The sequence below is a fragment of the Eptatretus burgeri genome, chromosome 14 (genome assembly GCF_056783735.1).
Source record: "Eptatretus burgeri isolate ZD-2024b chromosome 14, Ebu_testis_v1, whole genome shotgun sequence".
Classification (NCBI taxonomy): domain Eukaryota; kingdom Metazoa; phylum Chordata; class Myxini; order Myxiniformes; family Myxinidae; genus Eptatretus; species Eptatretus burgeri.
Genome location: NC_140974.1, coordinates 35,841,564 through 35,859,786, shown reverse-complemented (window position 1 = coordinate 35,859,786; position 18,223 = coordinate 35,841,564). Strand labels below are relative to the sequence as shown.

The 18,223-nt window shown below is 43.9% G+C and overlaps 2 protein-coding genes across 5 annotated transcripts in view; one reads left to right on the top strand and one right to left on the bottom strand.

Moving 5' to 3' along the window:
• The window catches only part of MYMK (myomaker, myoblast fusion factor), a 112,170-nt gene extending 95,996 nt beyond the window's left edge, over positions 1-16,174 (bottom strand). For 2 of the 3 annotated variants that reach the window (XM_085854366.1, XM_085854364.1), the window contains exons 1-2: positions 16,035-16,174; positions 8,552-8,686 (exon numbers count right to left, since the gene is read on the bottom strand). In XM_085854366.1, coding sequence (XP_085710492.1) covers positions 8,552-8,686 — 135 coding nt within the window. In that variant the 5' untranslated portion in view covers positions 16,035-16,174. Of the gene's footprint in view, positions 1-8,551; positions 8,687-14,611; positions 14,729-16,034 lie in introns of those variants that run through there. The other variant, XM_085854365.1, reaches the window with a different exon arrangement.
• Positions 8,536-18,223, top strand: part of ADAMTSL2 (ADAMTS like 2) — a 225,241-nt gene continuing 215,553 nt past the window's right edge. Inside the window, exon 1 of one of the 2 annotated variants that reach the window (XM_085854359.1) lies at positions 8,536-8,651. The gene's annotated coding sequence lies outside the window, so the exon portion shown is untranslated. Of the gene's footprint in view, positions 8,656-18,223 lie in introns of both variants that reach the window. The other variant, XM_085854358.1, reaches the window with a different exon arrangement.

Sequence of the window (18,223 nt, the reverse complement as noted above, 5' to 3'; positions counted from 1 at the left end):
TGTGTCTGTTTGTGGCACCAGTCTGACAAGTAGTGAATTGTATAAGTGCATTGCCTGATATTCGGGATAAATCTTCTCTTGCGTGCTCCCCTAGTCCCCCATCATTGGTAAATAAATACCCAATTGTTTGAATGTACTCAGCTCGTCGTGTTATTTCTCCATTGACTGGGTGTGTCGTGCGTGTGGGAAAGTGAGCAGTCATTGCCGCTATAACGGAGAAACAGGATAATCGGGCGGCGGAATTCGGCGATTATAAAACCGCTCGGCATCGCACACGGAACGGGCTCGCTTAAGGCCAAGGTCACATTTGCTCTACGGCGAGGATACGGCGGCCGTACGCCCTCTGAATTCACAAACGTGCGGCGACCGCAGAGAAACTGAGGTGGCCTCAGGGAGGCCCTATGCCGTTTGGCTATATTTTACAGGCCGTAGGGGCGCTGTGGAATTATAGCATGGAGTGATAACTTTTTTTCATTTCGACGTTCGCCGGAGCAATTCGACAAGCCAAGCTATGATGTAGATGTGTTCCACGTTGACCTACGTAGGGCGTACGGTGGGTTGCGTTATTCGTGCGGCTGCCGTAAGCTCTTCTCAATGAAAAATGAATTTTCCCAACCCCCCAAAAATTACGGCGGCCGCACTATTTCCACGGTCGCCATACAGTGGCCTTGCGGTCTGTGTGACTACCTGCGGGCAACGCAGGGTCGACGCACGGTTCCCCTACGCCCGCCGTGCACCTACGTATGGCCTCCGTGGCAGTCTGCGTCGACCGTGCGTCCACCGTGCGCTACCGCTAGAGATCGGAGTATAGGTGTTTGCCTATACAGTGGTGCCCCCAGAATCCCAATTTTATTCGTTCCAGGAGGCTGTTCGGAATGCAAAAAGTTCGGATACTAAAAAATATTTTCCCAATAAGAAATAATGGAGTGAATTAATCCGTTCGTGGACCCAAAGAAAACCCACTTTCAAGGCACTTTTAACTGAAATTCCCCATGTTTGAGGTAAAATAAGATGAGTAAATGACCTTCGGTGGCAGTGTATTGTATGTAAACTGGTACAATCACCAATCCAAAGGTCCACACAGGCTCGAGCTCCATCCTGGGTTCCGATCGCTCGCACACTCTGTGAGAGCGCTGCCCCCAGGGCAGCTGATCAAACATGATGCCCGCAGAACCACAATCACTTTCATCAAACGCATCTGGCTGACATAATCATGCGTATTCCAAATTACAACTGGTTTTGCTGTGAAATTCAATCCTTGCCCGACAGTCCGTCACACCATGTGATCGAATTGCTTTTTTTTTGTTATTAATTAAAACACAAGATGATTAAAAAAAACGAACATCACAAATGAAGGTGAAAACACGAGGTAAGGCCAAAGTCACATTTGGCTCGGCGGCCGGAGGGTCTACAAAATGTACGGGCACCAGCAATTATAAAGCTGCTGCAGTATTTCCACGGTCACACAATGTAGCAGTCACAAATGTTTTTATTTTTCGGGTAGACGCACGGGCTATTTATAAATTGTGGAGACCGAAAACATGGGGGTGCGGTACGGTCTTTGATTTGATGTCACATGACCTTCGGTGGTCCGTCCGTCTGGCCGCACGTTCGGCTCAGGGCCCCCCTGCGGTCGCCTTGCGTCTGACTTGAAAAATATATGGCCGCCGCAGTGACGACCTAAGGTCACCGTGCGACATCAAATCAAAGACCGTACGGCACCCCCACATTTTTGGTCTCCACGATTTCTAAATACGCCGTGCGGCTCCCCGAAAAATAAAAACATATGTGACTTTTGGAGACCGCACGGCCGCCGTGGCAAATGTGACCTAGGCCTAAGTGGCTCGCTTCCCAACGAGTTCCATCGAGGGTGAAATACCCCGGTAGCTGGATCACATGGGTACCAAGGTAAATTGAAGTTGGCAATCGACCCTACCCCACGACCAATCGACCCTACCCCAACAGCTTGGTCTCCCCATTGGCGTATTTCGGTCCAAAATAACCAGGACCCGCCGACCTCAGACTTCTCCGGGCCGGTGATCTGTAATTCCAGGCGATCGAGCCGAGACGGCCCCACTGCTCCATCGAGGGTCGTGCTCGTGGCGACGCGCTGGTGAAACCACAACAATATAAAACCTTGAAAAGGCTCATACTCAGGTCCCCAGCAATATATCTGGCAAGTTTCAATTCGATCGGACCAGTGGTTGTCGAGAAACAGTGGTCTCTCTCTCTCTCTCTCACACACACACACACACACACACACACACACACACACACACACACACACACACACACACACACACACACACACACACACACACACACACACTGCTGGAATTATAGATAGATGAATTCATATATATATATATATATATATATATATATATATATATATATATATATATATATATATATATATATATATATATATATATATATATATATATTTGGTCTTATTGATTTGCCTGATTGTAATTGAGTTTTTTATATAATTTTATGCACTGTTCATATCATGTCAAGTGTCATCTGTTTAAGTCTTTTTGCACCTCATTCTATTGATGCCCGCTGTAGGACATAAGTAAAAATATTTCTAAATTATATATATATATATCATGGAGAAATTCTATCAGAAAGGTGTTTGACTTCCCAAGTAGGATCCATATTGGACTCTTTTACCAGTCATTGCTGAATTTCTACCGATTGAATGTCAAGTATTATGTCGTATAGCAAAATTTATATGTGGTTCTTCGTCTTCTCATAATTCTTACCTGAGGTTGCTTAATTATGAATCTTGTAACAATGGGTAGTATGTCATCAGTAGCTAAAACTTTTAATTACATTTTATACAAAGGCAAGTTATCGGTCAATACCTTTTATGCTCCTAATGCCCATAATGTATGCAAGGATAGAATTATCAGCAGTGTCTCTCTCCTCTCTCTCCTCTCTCTCTCCTCTCTCTCTCCCTGTGGCTGCTGGTTGCATCATTGGTTGGGACGTGGCTATACCGCTGATGCAGTGTCCCCCTTACCAGTGCACTGGTACTCATTTTGCCTACCTCAGAAGGATGACAGGCTGAGTCAACCTCCTGGTGTATTTTAATTCTTTTAATTCAGCAGCCAACAGGGCTTGAACTCAGCACCCTCGGATCCCAAGCCACCACCCTAACTACTAAGCCAACACCAGGCTTGAGTTTTACTAACACTGCATGATGATGTTGTTGTACTTAAAGGTGCCTTTGTGCAGTCAATTATATTTGAGAGAGAAGCTCCACAGTTCCTCTCTGGAGCAGAACTTTCTGAATTTGAATTGTTAACTGTGCTTTGCACAAAGTGAATTTGTCAAAAACGTATTTACGACTTTTACCCATGTGGTATTTTTTTTTATTCCCCATTTTTAGTGTATGTTTCTCAATTGCAATGGTATCTACTTTTATTTATTGTACGTTTGTATTTGAGTGTGCTTTTTTGGTACGAATGAAGATATTATTATTGTTAATACTGCTTGTATATTTTTGCCGCAATCATGCTCTGCGTGATACGTGATAATGATTATGAGTTACAGTTGTTTTCAAGTTGTGGTCATTATGTGTTACTGTGTGCAACGTATAATGATGTTGCAATACAACTTCAATGTTTTGATAATGGCACCAGTGGAACAGCGGTGCTCCGCTGACCCCCGACCTACGGGTCGAGGGCTCCATCAAGCTGGAAGCTGAAGGGTGTCATGCACTGCAATGTTCGTTTCTTTGGCGTGCAAACAAAAGGGTAAAAACAAAAACTTCATTTTATGAACGTTGTGATAAAGTTGAAAAATAACGTCATGCTTCAATGTTGTGACAACGTTGAAATCTGACGTCATGGGTGTTGCAAAAACAACTTCCCACTGACCCAATTCTGATGTCAGGATAGAACCGGCAAACGACGTTGCAACAACGTTGTGTGCCTGCTGGGAATGGTCAATGTCATGGCAAGCAAAGACAGGGAGGTAAACTTGATTTTAATTAACTCTGTGTGCAAGTTTCACAGCAGTTGTTACTTCAATGCAAGCGATAATTCGCGGAATGCATATAAACAATCCGTACGGGCACTCACCACTTCCGGATAGTGATGACTTACTGTATTCTAATAATTTATCGATTTCTTCTGCGCATTTATAGACAAACACAATGCCCCAATCCAGTCGTCATTTACGAGAGCGAATGAACGGCCTGTGTAGTTGTTTGAAAGTTTTATATTTTTTGGTTTGCACATACGGGCACGCACATACAGGCACGCGAGAGCGAAGGAACGGCCTGTGTGGTTATTTCTTGCATGCGGTTTGAAAGTTTTTTTTCCACGTAAGGCCACGCACGTACGGGCACACACTAGTATCTATAATTCCAGCATTGTGTGTGTGTGTGTGTGTGTGTGTGTGTGTGTGTGTGTGTGTGTGTGTGTGTATGTGTGTGTGTAACCGCTGTTTCTCGACAACCACTGGTCCGATCTCATTGAAACTTGCCAGGTATATTGCTGGGGACGTGAGGATGTGCCTTTTCAAGGTTTGATATTAATCGGACAAGTGGTTCCCAAGTTATGGCCATTTATCTACCAAAAAAATAACAGGACACGTTGCTGCGTAGGCGTGGCCGATGGGGAAGAGAACCTCAGCCTTTTTCATTACGGACTTCAGGATAGTGATGACTTAGTGTATTCAAATAATTTCTCGATTTCTTATGCGCATTTATAGATAAACACAATGCCCCAATCCAGTCGTCGTTTACGAGAGCGAAGGAACGGCCTGTGAGTTTGTTTGAAAGTTTTATTTATTTATTATTATTATTTTTTTTTGCACGTACGTAATTTTTTTTCTCTCTCTTCTCTTCTCTTTGTGTTTTTCCTTGCGATGACATTACGAAAAGGCAAAATACCTTGGCGCTCATTGAATAATTGGCCATTAAAACTAAATTGCGAATAATCGTAACTGCGATATGCGAAGTTCCGGACAGTGAGGACTTAACTTTCAGACTTCCGGATCGTGACGACTTATTGTATTCTTTCTCGATTTTTTTTTCTCTTTTTTTTTCTCGATTTATCGACTCGCTGTATGCTTTCTTTCTCTATTTCTGTACTTTCTTGATTTCTTTCTCGATTTTCTTAAACACAATGCCCCAATCCAGTCATCGTTTACGACAGCGAAGGAACGGCCTGTGTGGTTGTTTGAAAGTTTTATTTTTTTGCACGTATGGCCACGCACATACCGGCACGCATGTACGGGCATGCACGTTCGGGCATGCACTAGTCTATTATAACTTATTGTCTGACAGAGAACAAGGTGATACAGTTAGACATCTCGTTGAATAGCTGCATGAACTTGCTGAAGTGAAGTGTTGTGCTGTTGCTGAGGTGAAGCCAGGACTGCACAGTCTTCCATAATGATGTTGTTGTTGTAGAATAATCCCATTAAGTACTGCACAAACTGACCCACAGCACAATGAGAGCCAACTGATCTTGCAGAAGTGGCCCAAAGATCCCCCACAATGCCTGGTGTTGGCTTAATGGTTAGGGTGGTGGGTTGGGATCCTATGGTCATGAGTTCAAATCCTGCTCAGTTGTTGAATTAATACCAGTTGGGGTTGACTCAGCCTGCATCCTTCCAAGGTTGGCAAAGTAAGTACCAGCTTGCTGGGATGATTGAGCCATTCAAGTATCCTGTGTTGGAGTGGCGAGCCGTCCAGGTTTGTGCCCAATAGCCTCGGAGACTGCTTTGGCAGCACTGATGCTCTGCACAGAGTATGGTCCCAATATATGGATAAATCCCCCACAACTGAGATGCCATGCTGCCACTAGTGTAGAACCAAAACCATGCAGCTTTAGATTGCAGGAGAGGGAGAGGCTACCTCCTTCCACACCCTTCCCATATGCTGTGCACTTTGTGGGCCTTGTGGCCTGCAGACGCACCTCAACGGCTTAGCCTTTAAGTGTGGCTGCTTCCAGCCTCAACTGACATTCGTGTAGCTTACCCCCATAACTCCAAATTCATTTTTATGGTCAAAAGGTCAACACAGTCTTGATTTCTAAAATTGATAGATAGGGCCAAAAACTAAATATATCATCACTATATCTCAAAAAGTTGTGGATGAATTATGACAAAACAAGGTGGATGAGTTGAATAGGTGACAAGAATAAGTGGATTGGATTTTGGTTCGGATCTAGCCCATCGGTGGGATACAAAACGTGAACTGTTCCACCTGGTAGAGGTATGCGCTCCACCGAGTGCCATTCCACTTGGTGCTGTTTTGCCAAGTTGTCACCCTTTGAGTGATTTTTTCATTTAATTTTTAACTGATTATTCAACATTGAGAGATGGGGCTAAAAACGATATTGCATGATATCTCAAAAAGTTGTGGACGGATTCGGTAGAAACTTTGTGGACCAGTTGGGTGTGTGAAAAGGACTAATTGGTTCATTTTTGGTGAAGATTCGAATCCGGATCCGAATATGAATATTTTTTTCAGTGAATCTTCACCATTGAGAGATGAGGCCAAAAACTATGTGTAGCATGATGTCTCTAAAAGTTGCGGACGAGTTGTGACAAAACGAGGTGGAAGAGTTGGTTAGTTGACAAGAACAAGCCGATTCGATTTTGGTTAAGGTCCAGATTCAGATCTGACCTATAAGTGGGATACAAAATTTAAACTGTTCAGCCTGGGGGAAGTATGTGCTCAACCGAGTGCCGTTCCATTTTGCAAAGTGTCACTCTGAGTGATTTTTCATTTGTTTGTCTGTTCTGTCTTTGTCCGCACAGAACTTTGTTGTTTTTCTCCGCAACCTATTATCGGATTGAGACGAAATTGTCACAAGAGTGACTACTCATGTAAAATGTTCTAATGATAATTATGACGTCATATGTCACGTGGTGTTGGAAAAATGGGAAAAATTTGGACCTCTGCACCAAGGAAAAACTTGAAACTTGACAAACGGAAAGTACACCTCATGTGGAATAAGTGGGATATTTTTGTCAGACATGCCTTCATTTTGACGTCATAATTGCATATGTAGAATGCTACATCTGATCGGTATGAAAAATTTTGAGGGTCATCGAGGGATAAAATGGTCCACACAAAGAAAAATTGATGATATCATCGGATGGTTAAGTGAAACTTTACACGTATGACTGCCTATCCATGAGGAACAAAAGGATCATACATATGACGTCATAGGTCGCATGGTATGGCAGCCATGTTGATTTACGCTAAAACACATTATTATTATTATTATTATTATTATTATTATTATTTGAATAAGGCTCACTTGGCTGTGCCTGGATGGGTTTGAAGGGAGAGGAGCAGTGGCTGAAATGTGAATCTTATCCAGGGTCCCCCTGATGAATTCATCTTTACTTTTTATACGCCATATATATATATATATATATATATATATATATATATATATATATATATATATATATATATATATATATATATATGTATGTATGTCAGGGCGTATTATGTGATACCGGTCATCTGTCTGTCTGTCTGTCTGCCTGTCCGTCCGTCCATTCTTGTCTGCACTCTAACTCCCAAAGTTTTCAACTTTCACGTTTCATATTTGATACATAGGTACAGACTGTGGAGACGGTGTGTCGCGACATATGTTCGTCATCTAAAGTGGTGGCCATGGCAACCAGGATGCTGTTTTCCATGTAGTAGCACAATTCTGTATTTACCTTCTTGTTCGGGCGTACATTGTGCTCACTTGAGCTCTTGTTGCTTGTTTGTGTTCCTTCTGATTCTTCCAATGCAGGACTGTATCTATTTGGTCTTCCGTTTGATTAGAATTGAATTTATTTTAATCCAATTCTAAATTCAAATTAACAATAATAAAAAAACGTCATGGGTCAGGGTCAGGTGTCCAATCAAAGTGGGACGTCTTGGTACCTGGTCCTCACTGCCAGCAGTTATAAAGTGGCAGTTCTCGTTATGTCTCTCATTAATTACGTAACACATCAGTACACAAATGCTACAGAAAATACACCACTAAAAAAACAACACAAACACCACACAAAACAAGTTCCCGGCGAGGATCTGCAATCTCTGATTACTCTTTTTCTTGTTTGCTTTGTATTTTATCCCTGCTCTCATTTTCCTTGCCTGGTGTTGGCTTCGTGGTTAAGGTGGCTGGCTTGGGACCTACATTTCCTGAGTTTGAGCCCCTTAACCATTGAATTAACACCTGGTAGGGTTGACTCAGCCTGTCATCCTTCCAAGGTTGGCAAAATGAGTACTTGTGTACTGGGGTAATAACCATTTGGGGTAACCTGCGTCGGAGTGGTAACCCATCGAGGACTGTACTCCTTGCCAATGAAACTGTCTTCGCAGCCCTATGTACCTTTATGGCATGAAAGGAATGGTATCATTATTATTATCTCGTGTTCCTTATATATCATTTTCAATGACTTTCGATCCTGTTCTCAGCTGCTTTTGACAATGAAAAATGTGAATTGGTCACTATTCCTTTTTGTATATTAAAAAACAACGGCAATGATAAAATGTTCATGTTATAGGATCTCCTACCGATATGAAGAACATGGTGAAAAAGTAGACCATCGCCTCAAGATGGAAACGCCTGTGGGCAGCGATGCTGATGGTTGGCAAGAATGCGAGGCAACTGACCGTAGGTAACACCATCCGCACAAGCATTGCACCCATCTGCTGGTATAACACAAACACTGAAAACATCAAGAACATCAAGACCTTTAGACATTCACACCTTTCAGACCTTTTAATACCCTGTAGACCCTTTGACCTTTTCACCCATTTTTTGTTGTTTTAAGACCCTTTAGACCCTTTCAGAAAATTCTGACCCTTTAGACCTTAAATGACACCCTTTAGACCTTCTCAGACCTTTAGACCTTGTGACCTTTAAACCTTCAGACCATTTGACCTTTACAACTAAACCATTTAGACCTTTCATTTACATCCAATGACCTTTCATTGAATACAGCCTTCCATTTATTTGCCACACAAAATACACCACACAAAACAAGTCCTGGTGAGAGTCTGCAATCTGATTGCTCTTTCTTGTTTAGTTTGTGAAAGACAGAATTCCCCACCACTAAATGCACTGTCAGCTGCCCATATGTGAATACTAACCAATTTAACCATCAACGCGAAGGCTTTCATGGTCTTTGTCACATTTTCTTTGGAATCTATCATTTATATTTAGTATATACAGACACCATACAGTATGCATATTGTATTTGTAGTGCAATGCAGGACTAGATAACGTTATCTAACACCACTAGATAACGAGATTAGTCATAAAATGAGTGGTTCATTTTTCATCTGTACTGTTACAAATGTTACCTTTGTCCTGATTCAGGGCAAGGGAAACACTACCTTTTATCAACACCTTAAGAAGTTACAGATTCTCAATATGTAAACTACATATTAGTCGATTTAATCCTCAAACTATCAAATGAAGTATTATTTAATTGACGTTTCAGCATCTCTCTTCGATCCTGTTATTATTATTATTATCATTATTATTAATATTGTACATACATTGTCAAGGCTTGTATAAGAGCTCACACACACAATGTATAACAAGGGGAGCAGTAGACAAGAGGGATGGGAGAGGGAAGCAGAAAACAGTGGGCAATAGATACATGAGGATATTTGTGGAAGGGAGAGGGATGGGGCAGGGTACATGGGGTAAATAAGATGGACACTACAGGGACTTTCAGGAATAAAAGCAGGGAATATGTTGAGGTGGGTATGGGGTGGTTTAACGGGGATAGAAAAGATAATCGTTTTGGATGGGGGAAGATAAGAAATGGTGGTGAACAGCTACTTTGAAGACCTAGAGGGAAGAGTGTGTGGGAGTTTGTTCCAAAGGTGGGAAAAAGAGGAAAGAAAAATGAAGGTGAGCAGTGATTCTTGATTTTGGTAGTTTAACCAGAATGGGGTTGCTAGCGGACCTTGAGCGCCATGTGGAAATATGGGTGTGTTAGATAGCAGACATAGTGAGGGGGGGGGGGAATTGAGGCCGGAGAGGAGAGAGTAGAAGACAGAAAGAGAAGAGCACTGACCTGAGGTGAGAGAATGAGAGACCCAAAGACTCAGCCTCATCGTGGGAGATACTAATGATTTTAAATGCCTTGGTTTCCACAGTGTGAAGCCAAGAAACGTGAGAAGGGGAGCACCAACCCAGAGGGGAGAGCAGTACTCCATCAGGTACCCCATCAGGCCAGACCCAGTCATCTGTTGACCTCTGACTCACAGCCAGCAGAGACATGAATATCACTGCCAAGGTAAGTGAATCTCTCCATGAGAGGGGAGAGCAGTACTCCATCAGGCTGCAGATGAAAGCTTTGTACATGGTCAGGAGCTCAGGTGTGCCAAGGAAGGACTTTGGATGACAGTGGATTCCCAGTTGGCGACTGGCTTTGGGGGCCAGCTTGGAGAGGTGGCTTTCCCAGGAAAGATCATGGAAGATCATGAGGCCCAAAAGTTTGAATTAAAGGGCTTCTTCAAGAGGAATGTTGAGAAAGTAGATGGGGGGGCGGAGGGGGGTTCCAGACAGTCCTTTCAGAGAGACATAGTGAGAGTGTGAGATTTGTCAGGATTGAAAGAAATGTTCCACGTGTTGGACCAGCTTGTGATTTTATCAAGATCTGCAGAGAGAGAAGAGGCTGCTGCCTGCCGATCTGAGGGATGACAGGCGGTACAGCAGAGGATGGAGTCATCAGCAAAGACATAAAGATGATTTTCCAGAGAGTCGGAGAGATAATTGATGAAAACGAGAAAAAGAACAGGGCCCAGAACATTACCTTAAGGAACTCCAACGTGGACAGGAAGGGGGGATTGAGATAATTCCATTGAGGGTCACACGTTGACTGCGACATCAGAAAAGTCTGTGAGCCAAGAGTGTAGATTGCCTTGGATACCATAGAAAAAGAGTTTGGTGAGCAGTGCGGCGTGCCAGACCTTATCAAAAACATGCGATATGTCGAGAGAGATTCAGGTCAGGTCAGGTGAGGAATGGGAGCATGCGCTCGAGCAGCGCGTCTCTGCATCCACTTTCCGCTGATACTCAAGGGGCCTCCATCTGGCTGTCCCCCAGGTGGATACGTGGCCCATCCCAATCTCCTTGAGATACCGATCAACCTGCTGCAACCACGAGGAACGTAGTCATCCCATTGGTCTCCTCCACTCACGAGACTCCCTCACTGAGAGAATCTGGTGAGCAGGATAAGCGTCAGGAAAACGAGCCACATGTGCACACAACTGCAGCTGAGGCTCATGGACTATGCAGGTAACAAATTTCATTTGAGTCTCTCTCAGCAACCGCTCGTTGGACACAAAGTCCGACCAGCGATAGCCAAGGATTCTCCGAAGAGACCTGGTACCAAAGGAATTAAGTCTCCGTCACCAATCCCTGGTCGGAGTTCAAGTCTCACATCCATAGAGCAAGAGTGGACACCCCAAGGACCCGAAGACTCAGACTTTCGTCCTCCTGCACAGGTTCTGGTAGTGCCACACCCCATGATCCAGTGAATCCATGACTCCCCAGGCCAGACCCAGACGTCTGTTGACCTCTGACTCACAGCCAGCAGAGACATGAATATCACTGCCAAGGAAAGTGAATCCCTCCATGGCCTCAACATCCTCACCACAAACAGGCACAGACAGGACAACAACATCCAAGATATCATTGAAAGCCTGGATCTTAGTTTTGACCCAGGAGACCCGTAAACCCAGCGGTTCCGACTCCTCATTCAGCACCTCGAGGGCCCCCAAAAGGATATCTAAAGTCTCCGCAAAGACGACTGGAATCATCTGCGAAATCAAGGTCAGAGATATTGACATTCCCAAATGATGCACCACAGCTTGATCTCTCCGACATCCGCCCCAGAATCCAGTCCATATAATTGCTGAAAAGTGTGGTGGACAGTACACTCCACAGCTTGATCTTTCCAACATCCTCCCCAGAATCCAGTCCATACAAGTGCTGTAAAGTGTGGGGGCCAGTACACACCCCTGACGAACTCCAGGACCAACTGGAAATAAGTCAGAGATGGTAGCACCACATCTCACATCACTCTCAGTACCAGAGTCGAGTTCAGACATCAGATCGATAAGTTTTGGTGGCTCCCCACGAAGACCAAGAATCCTCCAGAGGGAATCTCGATTCACTGAATCAAATGATTCACAGAGATCAACACAGACTGCCAGCAGCCCCTGCCGAAACTCTCATCTGCATTTAGTGAGGACTTGAAGAGCAAGGATAATTTCAATTGTTGACCTCTTTGGTGTGAAGCCTGACTGCTCCTGCTGGTGATCAAGCAGGTGGTGGTGAACCCTTTCAAGAATTATCCGAGCAAAGACCTTGCTGGCACTGAGAGAAGCGTCACCCGTCAGTAGTTGTTGCAGTCTTGGAGATCACCCTTCCCTTTCCAGAGATGGACAACAAGGCCCCTCTTCCAGTCAGTTGGGATGATGCCTGTGTTCCAGGCAGAGCACAGATCTGCATGCAACGACATGAGTGCAGCATTTCCACCAGCCTTGAGAAGTTCAGCATGGATGCCACAGATCCCTGGAGCTTTAAACCATTTCAACCGGTTCACCACAGCCTGTGTTTCCACAAACGAAGGTGGACCACAGTTGATTGGAGGGTCAGGAACATGGATTGCAACACCACTGATGTCCAACTCAACAGCTGGTGGATCAGCCTGGTACAACCGCTCAAAGTAACCGCTCCAGCGGGCCTTCACTTCAGACTCCTCTGTGAAGAGCCCACCACCCTCTACTCTAACTGCAGTACACCGAGGGATGGGCTTGGATGAACGCAATGTGCGAATTCCCCTGTAAGCAGGATGAGAATCACTTGACCACAGGTGATGCTCTACCCCCTCACAGATTCCTTGCACATAGGCCTCCTTGTCCACCCTTAGCGCACGTACAGTTTTATGCCTCAGCTCCCTGAACAGCTCAGCTCTGCCATTCAGCCTGGCCCTGTGACTTTGGTCAATGGTATCCAGTGTCCCTTGAGAGAGAAAATTCTTCTTCGCCTAATGGTGAGTTTTAAGACATGCACCGGCTACATCAAGTATGGTGGTCTTGAAGGCACTCCACAACTCTTCAGGATCCCCCAAAGCACACAGACCCCCCAAATCTCCACTCAGCTTGTTCACAAACTCCTCAGCAACCCTCTCATCCTTGAGCTTGCCAACATCCAGCCTATGCTGGGATGGTTCCATTCTCCTGGATTAAAGGTGCAAATTAAGAGTTGCTACAACAAGCCTGTGGTTGGTTATTGAGGAACTGAGCACTCCGGTAGACCCTGCAATTGTGGATCATCCTCCAGCGACCATCAACGAGCACATGGTCAATCTCGTTTGCCACACCACCACCATTGGAATACCAAGTCCAGCGATGAGCTTGTGGGTGGTGAAACCACGAACTGGCTACCCTAAGTCCATGACTTCTTGCAAAGTCAAGGAACTTAATGCTATTCAGGTTCACAGTTCCAGACCCATGGGGGCCAACATACATCTCATAACTATCCCCATCATTTCCAGTAGATGCATTGAAATCCCCCAAGACTAGAAGTGTATCTCACCTGGGGCACTAATCAACCACAGACTCGAGCGTGGAAGAGAATGCATCCTTCACGGTGAGATTACTCGCCTCAGTCGGAGCATAACCAGAGACCAGGGAAATGACACCCAAGGAGTGACGAATCCTGTCTCATAATACGCTCATTGACAGGTGTTACCTTAATTATCATTGGAGTCAGCTTATTGGACACAGCTACAGCAACTCCTTGGCCATGGTAACCACCAGAGCGACCAGAGCAATCGTAGGTGTAACCACCCGCCATGATCTCCCCGGAAATTGGTCTCCGAACCTCAGAGAGATTGCTCTCATCTCATGTTTGGCATTGAGGACCTCCATCCATTGTTGGGGAAGGAGGAGCAGCAAGTTCAGGGTAGAGTGGCCTGGTCTGAATCCAAAGTGATGATCGGAAATTCGGCCATTGGTGAAGAGGAAGGATTTAATGTCTGAAGTGATGATGGATTCCATAACCTTGCTGATGATTGGGAGAAGGCTGATTGGTCTGTAGTTGCAAGGATCTGTTTCTGCACCTTTTTATGCAGAGTGGGAATGCTTGCTGATTTCCAAGCAGAAGGCAGATGACCTTGAGCAAATAAGATGGTGAATAGAACAGAGAGAGGGTGAGCAAGAAAAGCAGAGCAGGTTTTAAGGACACGTGGGCTGATCCCGTTTGGACCGGTTGCAGAATCTAAGTCGAGGTTTGACAGCAAGGTCAAGTTGTCTGATAGTTTCAAGTTGTCTGACAGCAAGTTGTCTGATAGTTTCAAAGTTCTCTTTTAATTTAAAAGTTCTCCTCTCCCTCTGGCTAAACCCTCTAATTCACATGCGAACCCCTTATTTTTCTGAATAAAAATATGAACAATATTTTCACTTTGGTCAAACTAACAACTTTGGACTCTCATCGAATTTTCATTAACTTTGCTGGCATTCTTTTTCATCCTTTCTTTGTTACTTGCATTTTAATGATACTTGCAATTGCAGAATTGATCCTTAATCTCGGTGTGCAACGGTTACCTTGTCACTGCAGTGGTGATCTCTTTTTCTTAATGAATGTAACTATATCATTTTGTTACCAAACCAATCTGAGTATTATCTTTTCGATTCACATTATAATTCCCGCTTATCCCTTCCTCCCTCCCTCTAACCTACATCTTGAAGTCTGGTGTTGGCATTATGGTTGAGGTGTATCTTTGGGTCCTGAGTTTTAGTCCCTATCGGTTGTGAAATTAACATCAACCTGTCATCCTTCGAAGGTCAGTTAAATTAACATCAACCTGTCATCCTTCCGAGGTCAGCGAAATGAGTGCCAGTGTACTGGAAATAGCGGATATTGCATCAGCGGCAGAGCCGTGCTCCCAGCAATGATGCAACAAGCAGCCACAAGATGCATATGAAATAATAACATTCCTTACTATAATTCACGGACTGGTTTTTACTTGGCGAAATTTGTTTTTGCCAAGTTTGTTGGTCTGCAGCTCTGTAGCGTTTGTCTGTTTGTCTGTCTATTTATTTGTCACTATTTTTGGCCACAGTTTTCAAGTAATCGTTCTGAAATTGTGTGTGTGTGTGTGTGTGTGTGTGTGTGTGTGTGTGTGTGTGTGTGTGTGTGTGTGTGTGTGTGTGTGTGTGTGTGTGTGTGTGTGTGTGTGTGTGTGTGTGTGTGTGTGTGTGTGTGTGTGTTGATAACTGGCCAAGGACAGCAACGCTTAATTTTGGTGAAGATTCGAATCTGGGTGGGTGGGGGGGGGGGACACATTCTCTATGTGAATGTGTATCATGTAACGCCGCCTCCCGGTGGGGGAGGGTATTACAAGTATCCATCATTTACAGTGCAGTATTCCTGTCCCGATCATTTCCAGTGCAGTGAGGTGTTTTGAATTCAAGCAGTAAGTATGTTTTTGCTTCCTGCATGTAACCTGGGTTATTAGTTTTTTAGCCTCTACAGAGCTGTCAGTTGCCGATACACTGCCCAAATAAATGTATGCTTCACAAGAACATGTTTGTTCTTGTTTCAATCTGTTCCACATTGAAATGTTGGAATTGCTCTCCAGGAACAAATTATTGCACTGGCAATCAGACAAAGATTATCCTGGCTCTCATCAAGCTATTGCAAATGATTTAGTCCTTGAACAGTGTGGTGTACAATTCTCCATGTAGCACCATTCGTTTCATGAATCTGGAGATGGCTTGTAACGAAAATGGAGTAAATGTTGAGGCCTTCTGACTCCAATCCTTGTACTTCCTCCACTACCCCCCCCCCACCCTGCACCCTCCACAACCAACTTTCTAAACACCATTCCAGCCTCCACCACACATCCTTACTCTTTTGTTGCATTTTATCTCATCATATGTAAATCCATCTATTCAAACACACATGACTTGACACACACATGGATTCAAACAGTTTTGAGACAATTCACGGTTACAGCTTACCCACCTTCCCCAGCACTCCCAGTCTCCTGAACTTGGTCTGAAGGATGTGACAGCTCAAGAACGTGTGGCTTGATGATACGACCTGGAAAACCAGACTTGTGCAAATGTAAACGATCTTCACTTATCGTAGCACGCTAGCTGAAAGCTAATAGCCCTCGTCTTATGTGAGTAAAATTCGTGTTATGTTGAGCCTACCAGGCAGCAGCAGTCATAAAGAAACTCTTTGTGAATGAGGGACAGCTGGTCAGGTTCATTCACAGCTGTTTCTCTACTCAGGGTGGCATTCAAAAGAGGATCTCTATACTTTATATCTTCAAATACTTGGTCAGTATTGAATTTGGCCAATTATATAGCACTGTTCATCCCAATTGGTGTAAATAATGAGGTCATTCTTTATTTCTATTATATCAAATGATAGGAGAACAGAACACAACCATTCAAACAGCTGAATCTGTGTTAATTCTGTTAACCACAACACATATTACACACACACACACACACACACACACACACACACACACACACACACACACACACACACACACACACACACACACACACACACACACACACACACACACACACACACATACTCCCAATCGCCATTACACTCTCCACTGACAGTTTGGCCTACTCTTTTGCAAACTGCTCCAGTTCTCCCAAATTTGAAGGGTGCCTTCTCCCAATTGCTGTTTTCAGATCTCCCCACAGGTGTTCAATGGGATTTAGACCTGAACCCATTGCTGGCTACATCAGAACAGTCCAGCATTTTGAAGTGTGCTTAGGGTCATTGTCCTGCTGCAAGATCTATGGCCTTCGACGGATACCGAGCTTTCTGACATTAGGTTGAGCATTGCACTTCAAAATGCCTCCTCGGTAATCTCCTGATTTCATGATGCCGTGCACACATTCAAGGCATCCAATGCCAGAGGCAGCACAACCACCCCAAAACATCACTGAACCTCCTCCATGCTTGATTGTGGGGAAGATGTTCTTTTTTTGAAGGCTTCATTTTGTATTCTGTAAACATAAATGATCTGCTTCACAAAAAAGCTCTAATTTAGTTTCATCTGTCCACAGGACATTCTCCCAGAAGGATTTTGGCTTGTTCAGGTATGTTTTAGCAAACTCCAGTCAGGCTTTCTTATACTTCTCTCTCAGCAGTGGGGTCCTCCTGGGTCTTCTACCATAGAACCGCCTTTCAATGAGTTGGTGATGGATGGTGCTGTCGCACTGTTGTACCTCGTGTCTGAAGGTCAGCTTGAATCTGTTTGGCAGTTGATCGAGGTGCTTTCTCCACCATTGGAACAATCCTTCACTGCAATTTTCGATCAGGTTTTCTCTTGCGGCCACATCCAGGGAGGTTGGCTGCAGTGCCATGGGCCTTGAACTTCCTGATAACATTGCGTACGGTGGACACAGGAACATAAAGGTCTCTGGAGATTGACTTGTAGCCTTGAGATTATCCATGCTTGGCTACAATCTTGTGTCTGACCTCCTCAGACAATTGTCTGGTTTTCCTTCTTTTCTCCATGCTCATTGCAGTACACGCAGTGACACAAAACAACAGAATGACTCCTTTTCAATATTCAAACTGGTTGAATGAGTGATTTTTATATTTCTGGCATCCACAACTCACCACAGGTGAGTTAAATTCCAAAGTAAAGGAGAATCACCTGCTTGAAATCTAATTATTTGTCAAAACTTCTAGAAGGTGACAATAATATTGTCTGGGCCATTTTAGGATATGTGTGTGTGGAATAAGCTAAGATTTAGTAATTTTTTTCAGCTTTTTTTGTTTTGTTATTCCACTGCAAACCAAAGAAATTCATATGTGCATTCCAAAAGATTGTTTAATTTCATCAATTTTCTGAAAGAAATGGTGCCTTCTTTGAAAAAAGTGCCAGGGTGCCAATATTTTTGGCCACGACTGTATATCTATATTTTTTTGAAAGAAAAAATGCGCTTCCAACCAAAAGTAAAAACGAGATCAACTCTGTTAATTTGAGCAAAAAGCAAGAGCAGACCTGTTTTCAGGCAATGTTTCACAAGTTTCACAGCTGGCTTACTCAGGCACAATATATCTCTATTGTTCGAACTCAAATTAGCAGAGTCGATTATTGTTTTTACTTTTGATTGGAAGTGCCTTTTCCTTCTTCGAAAGTGTGCAATCCCAGCCTGCACTCTCTTTTT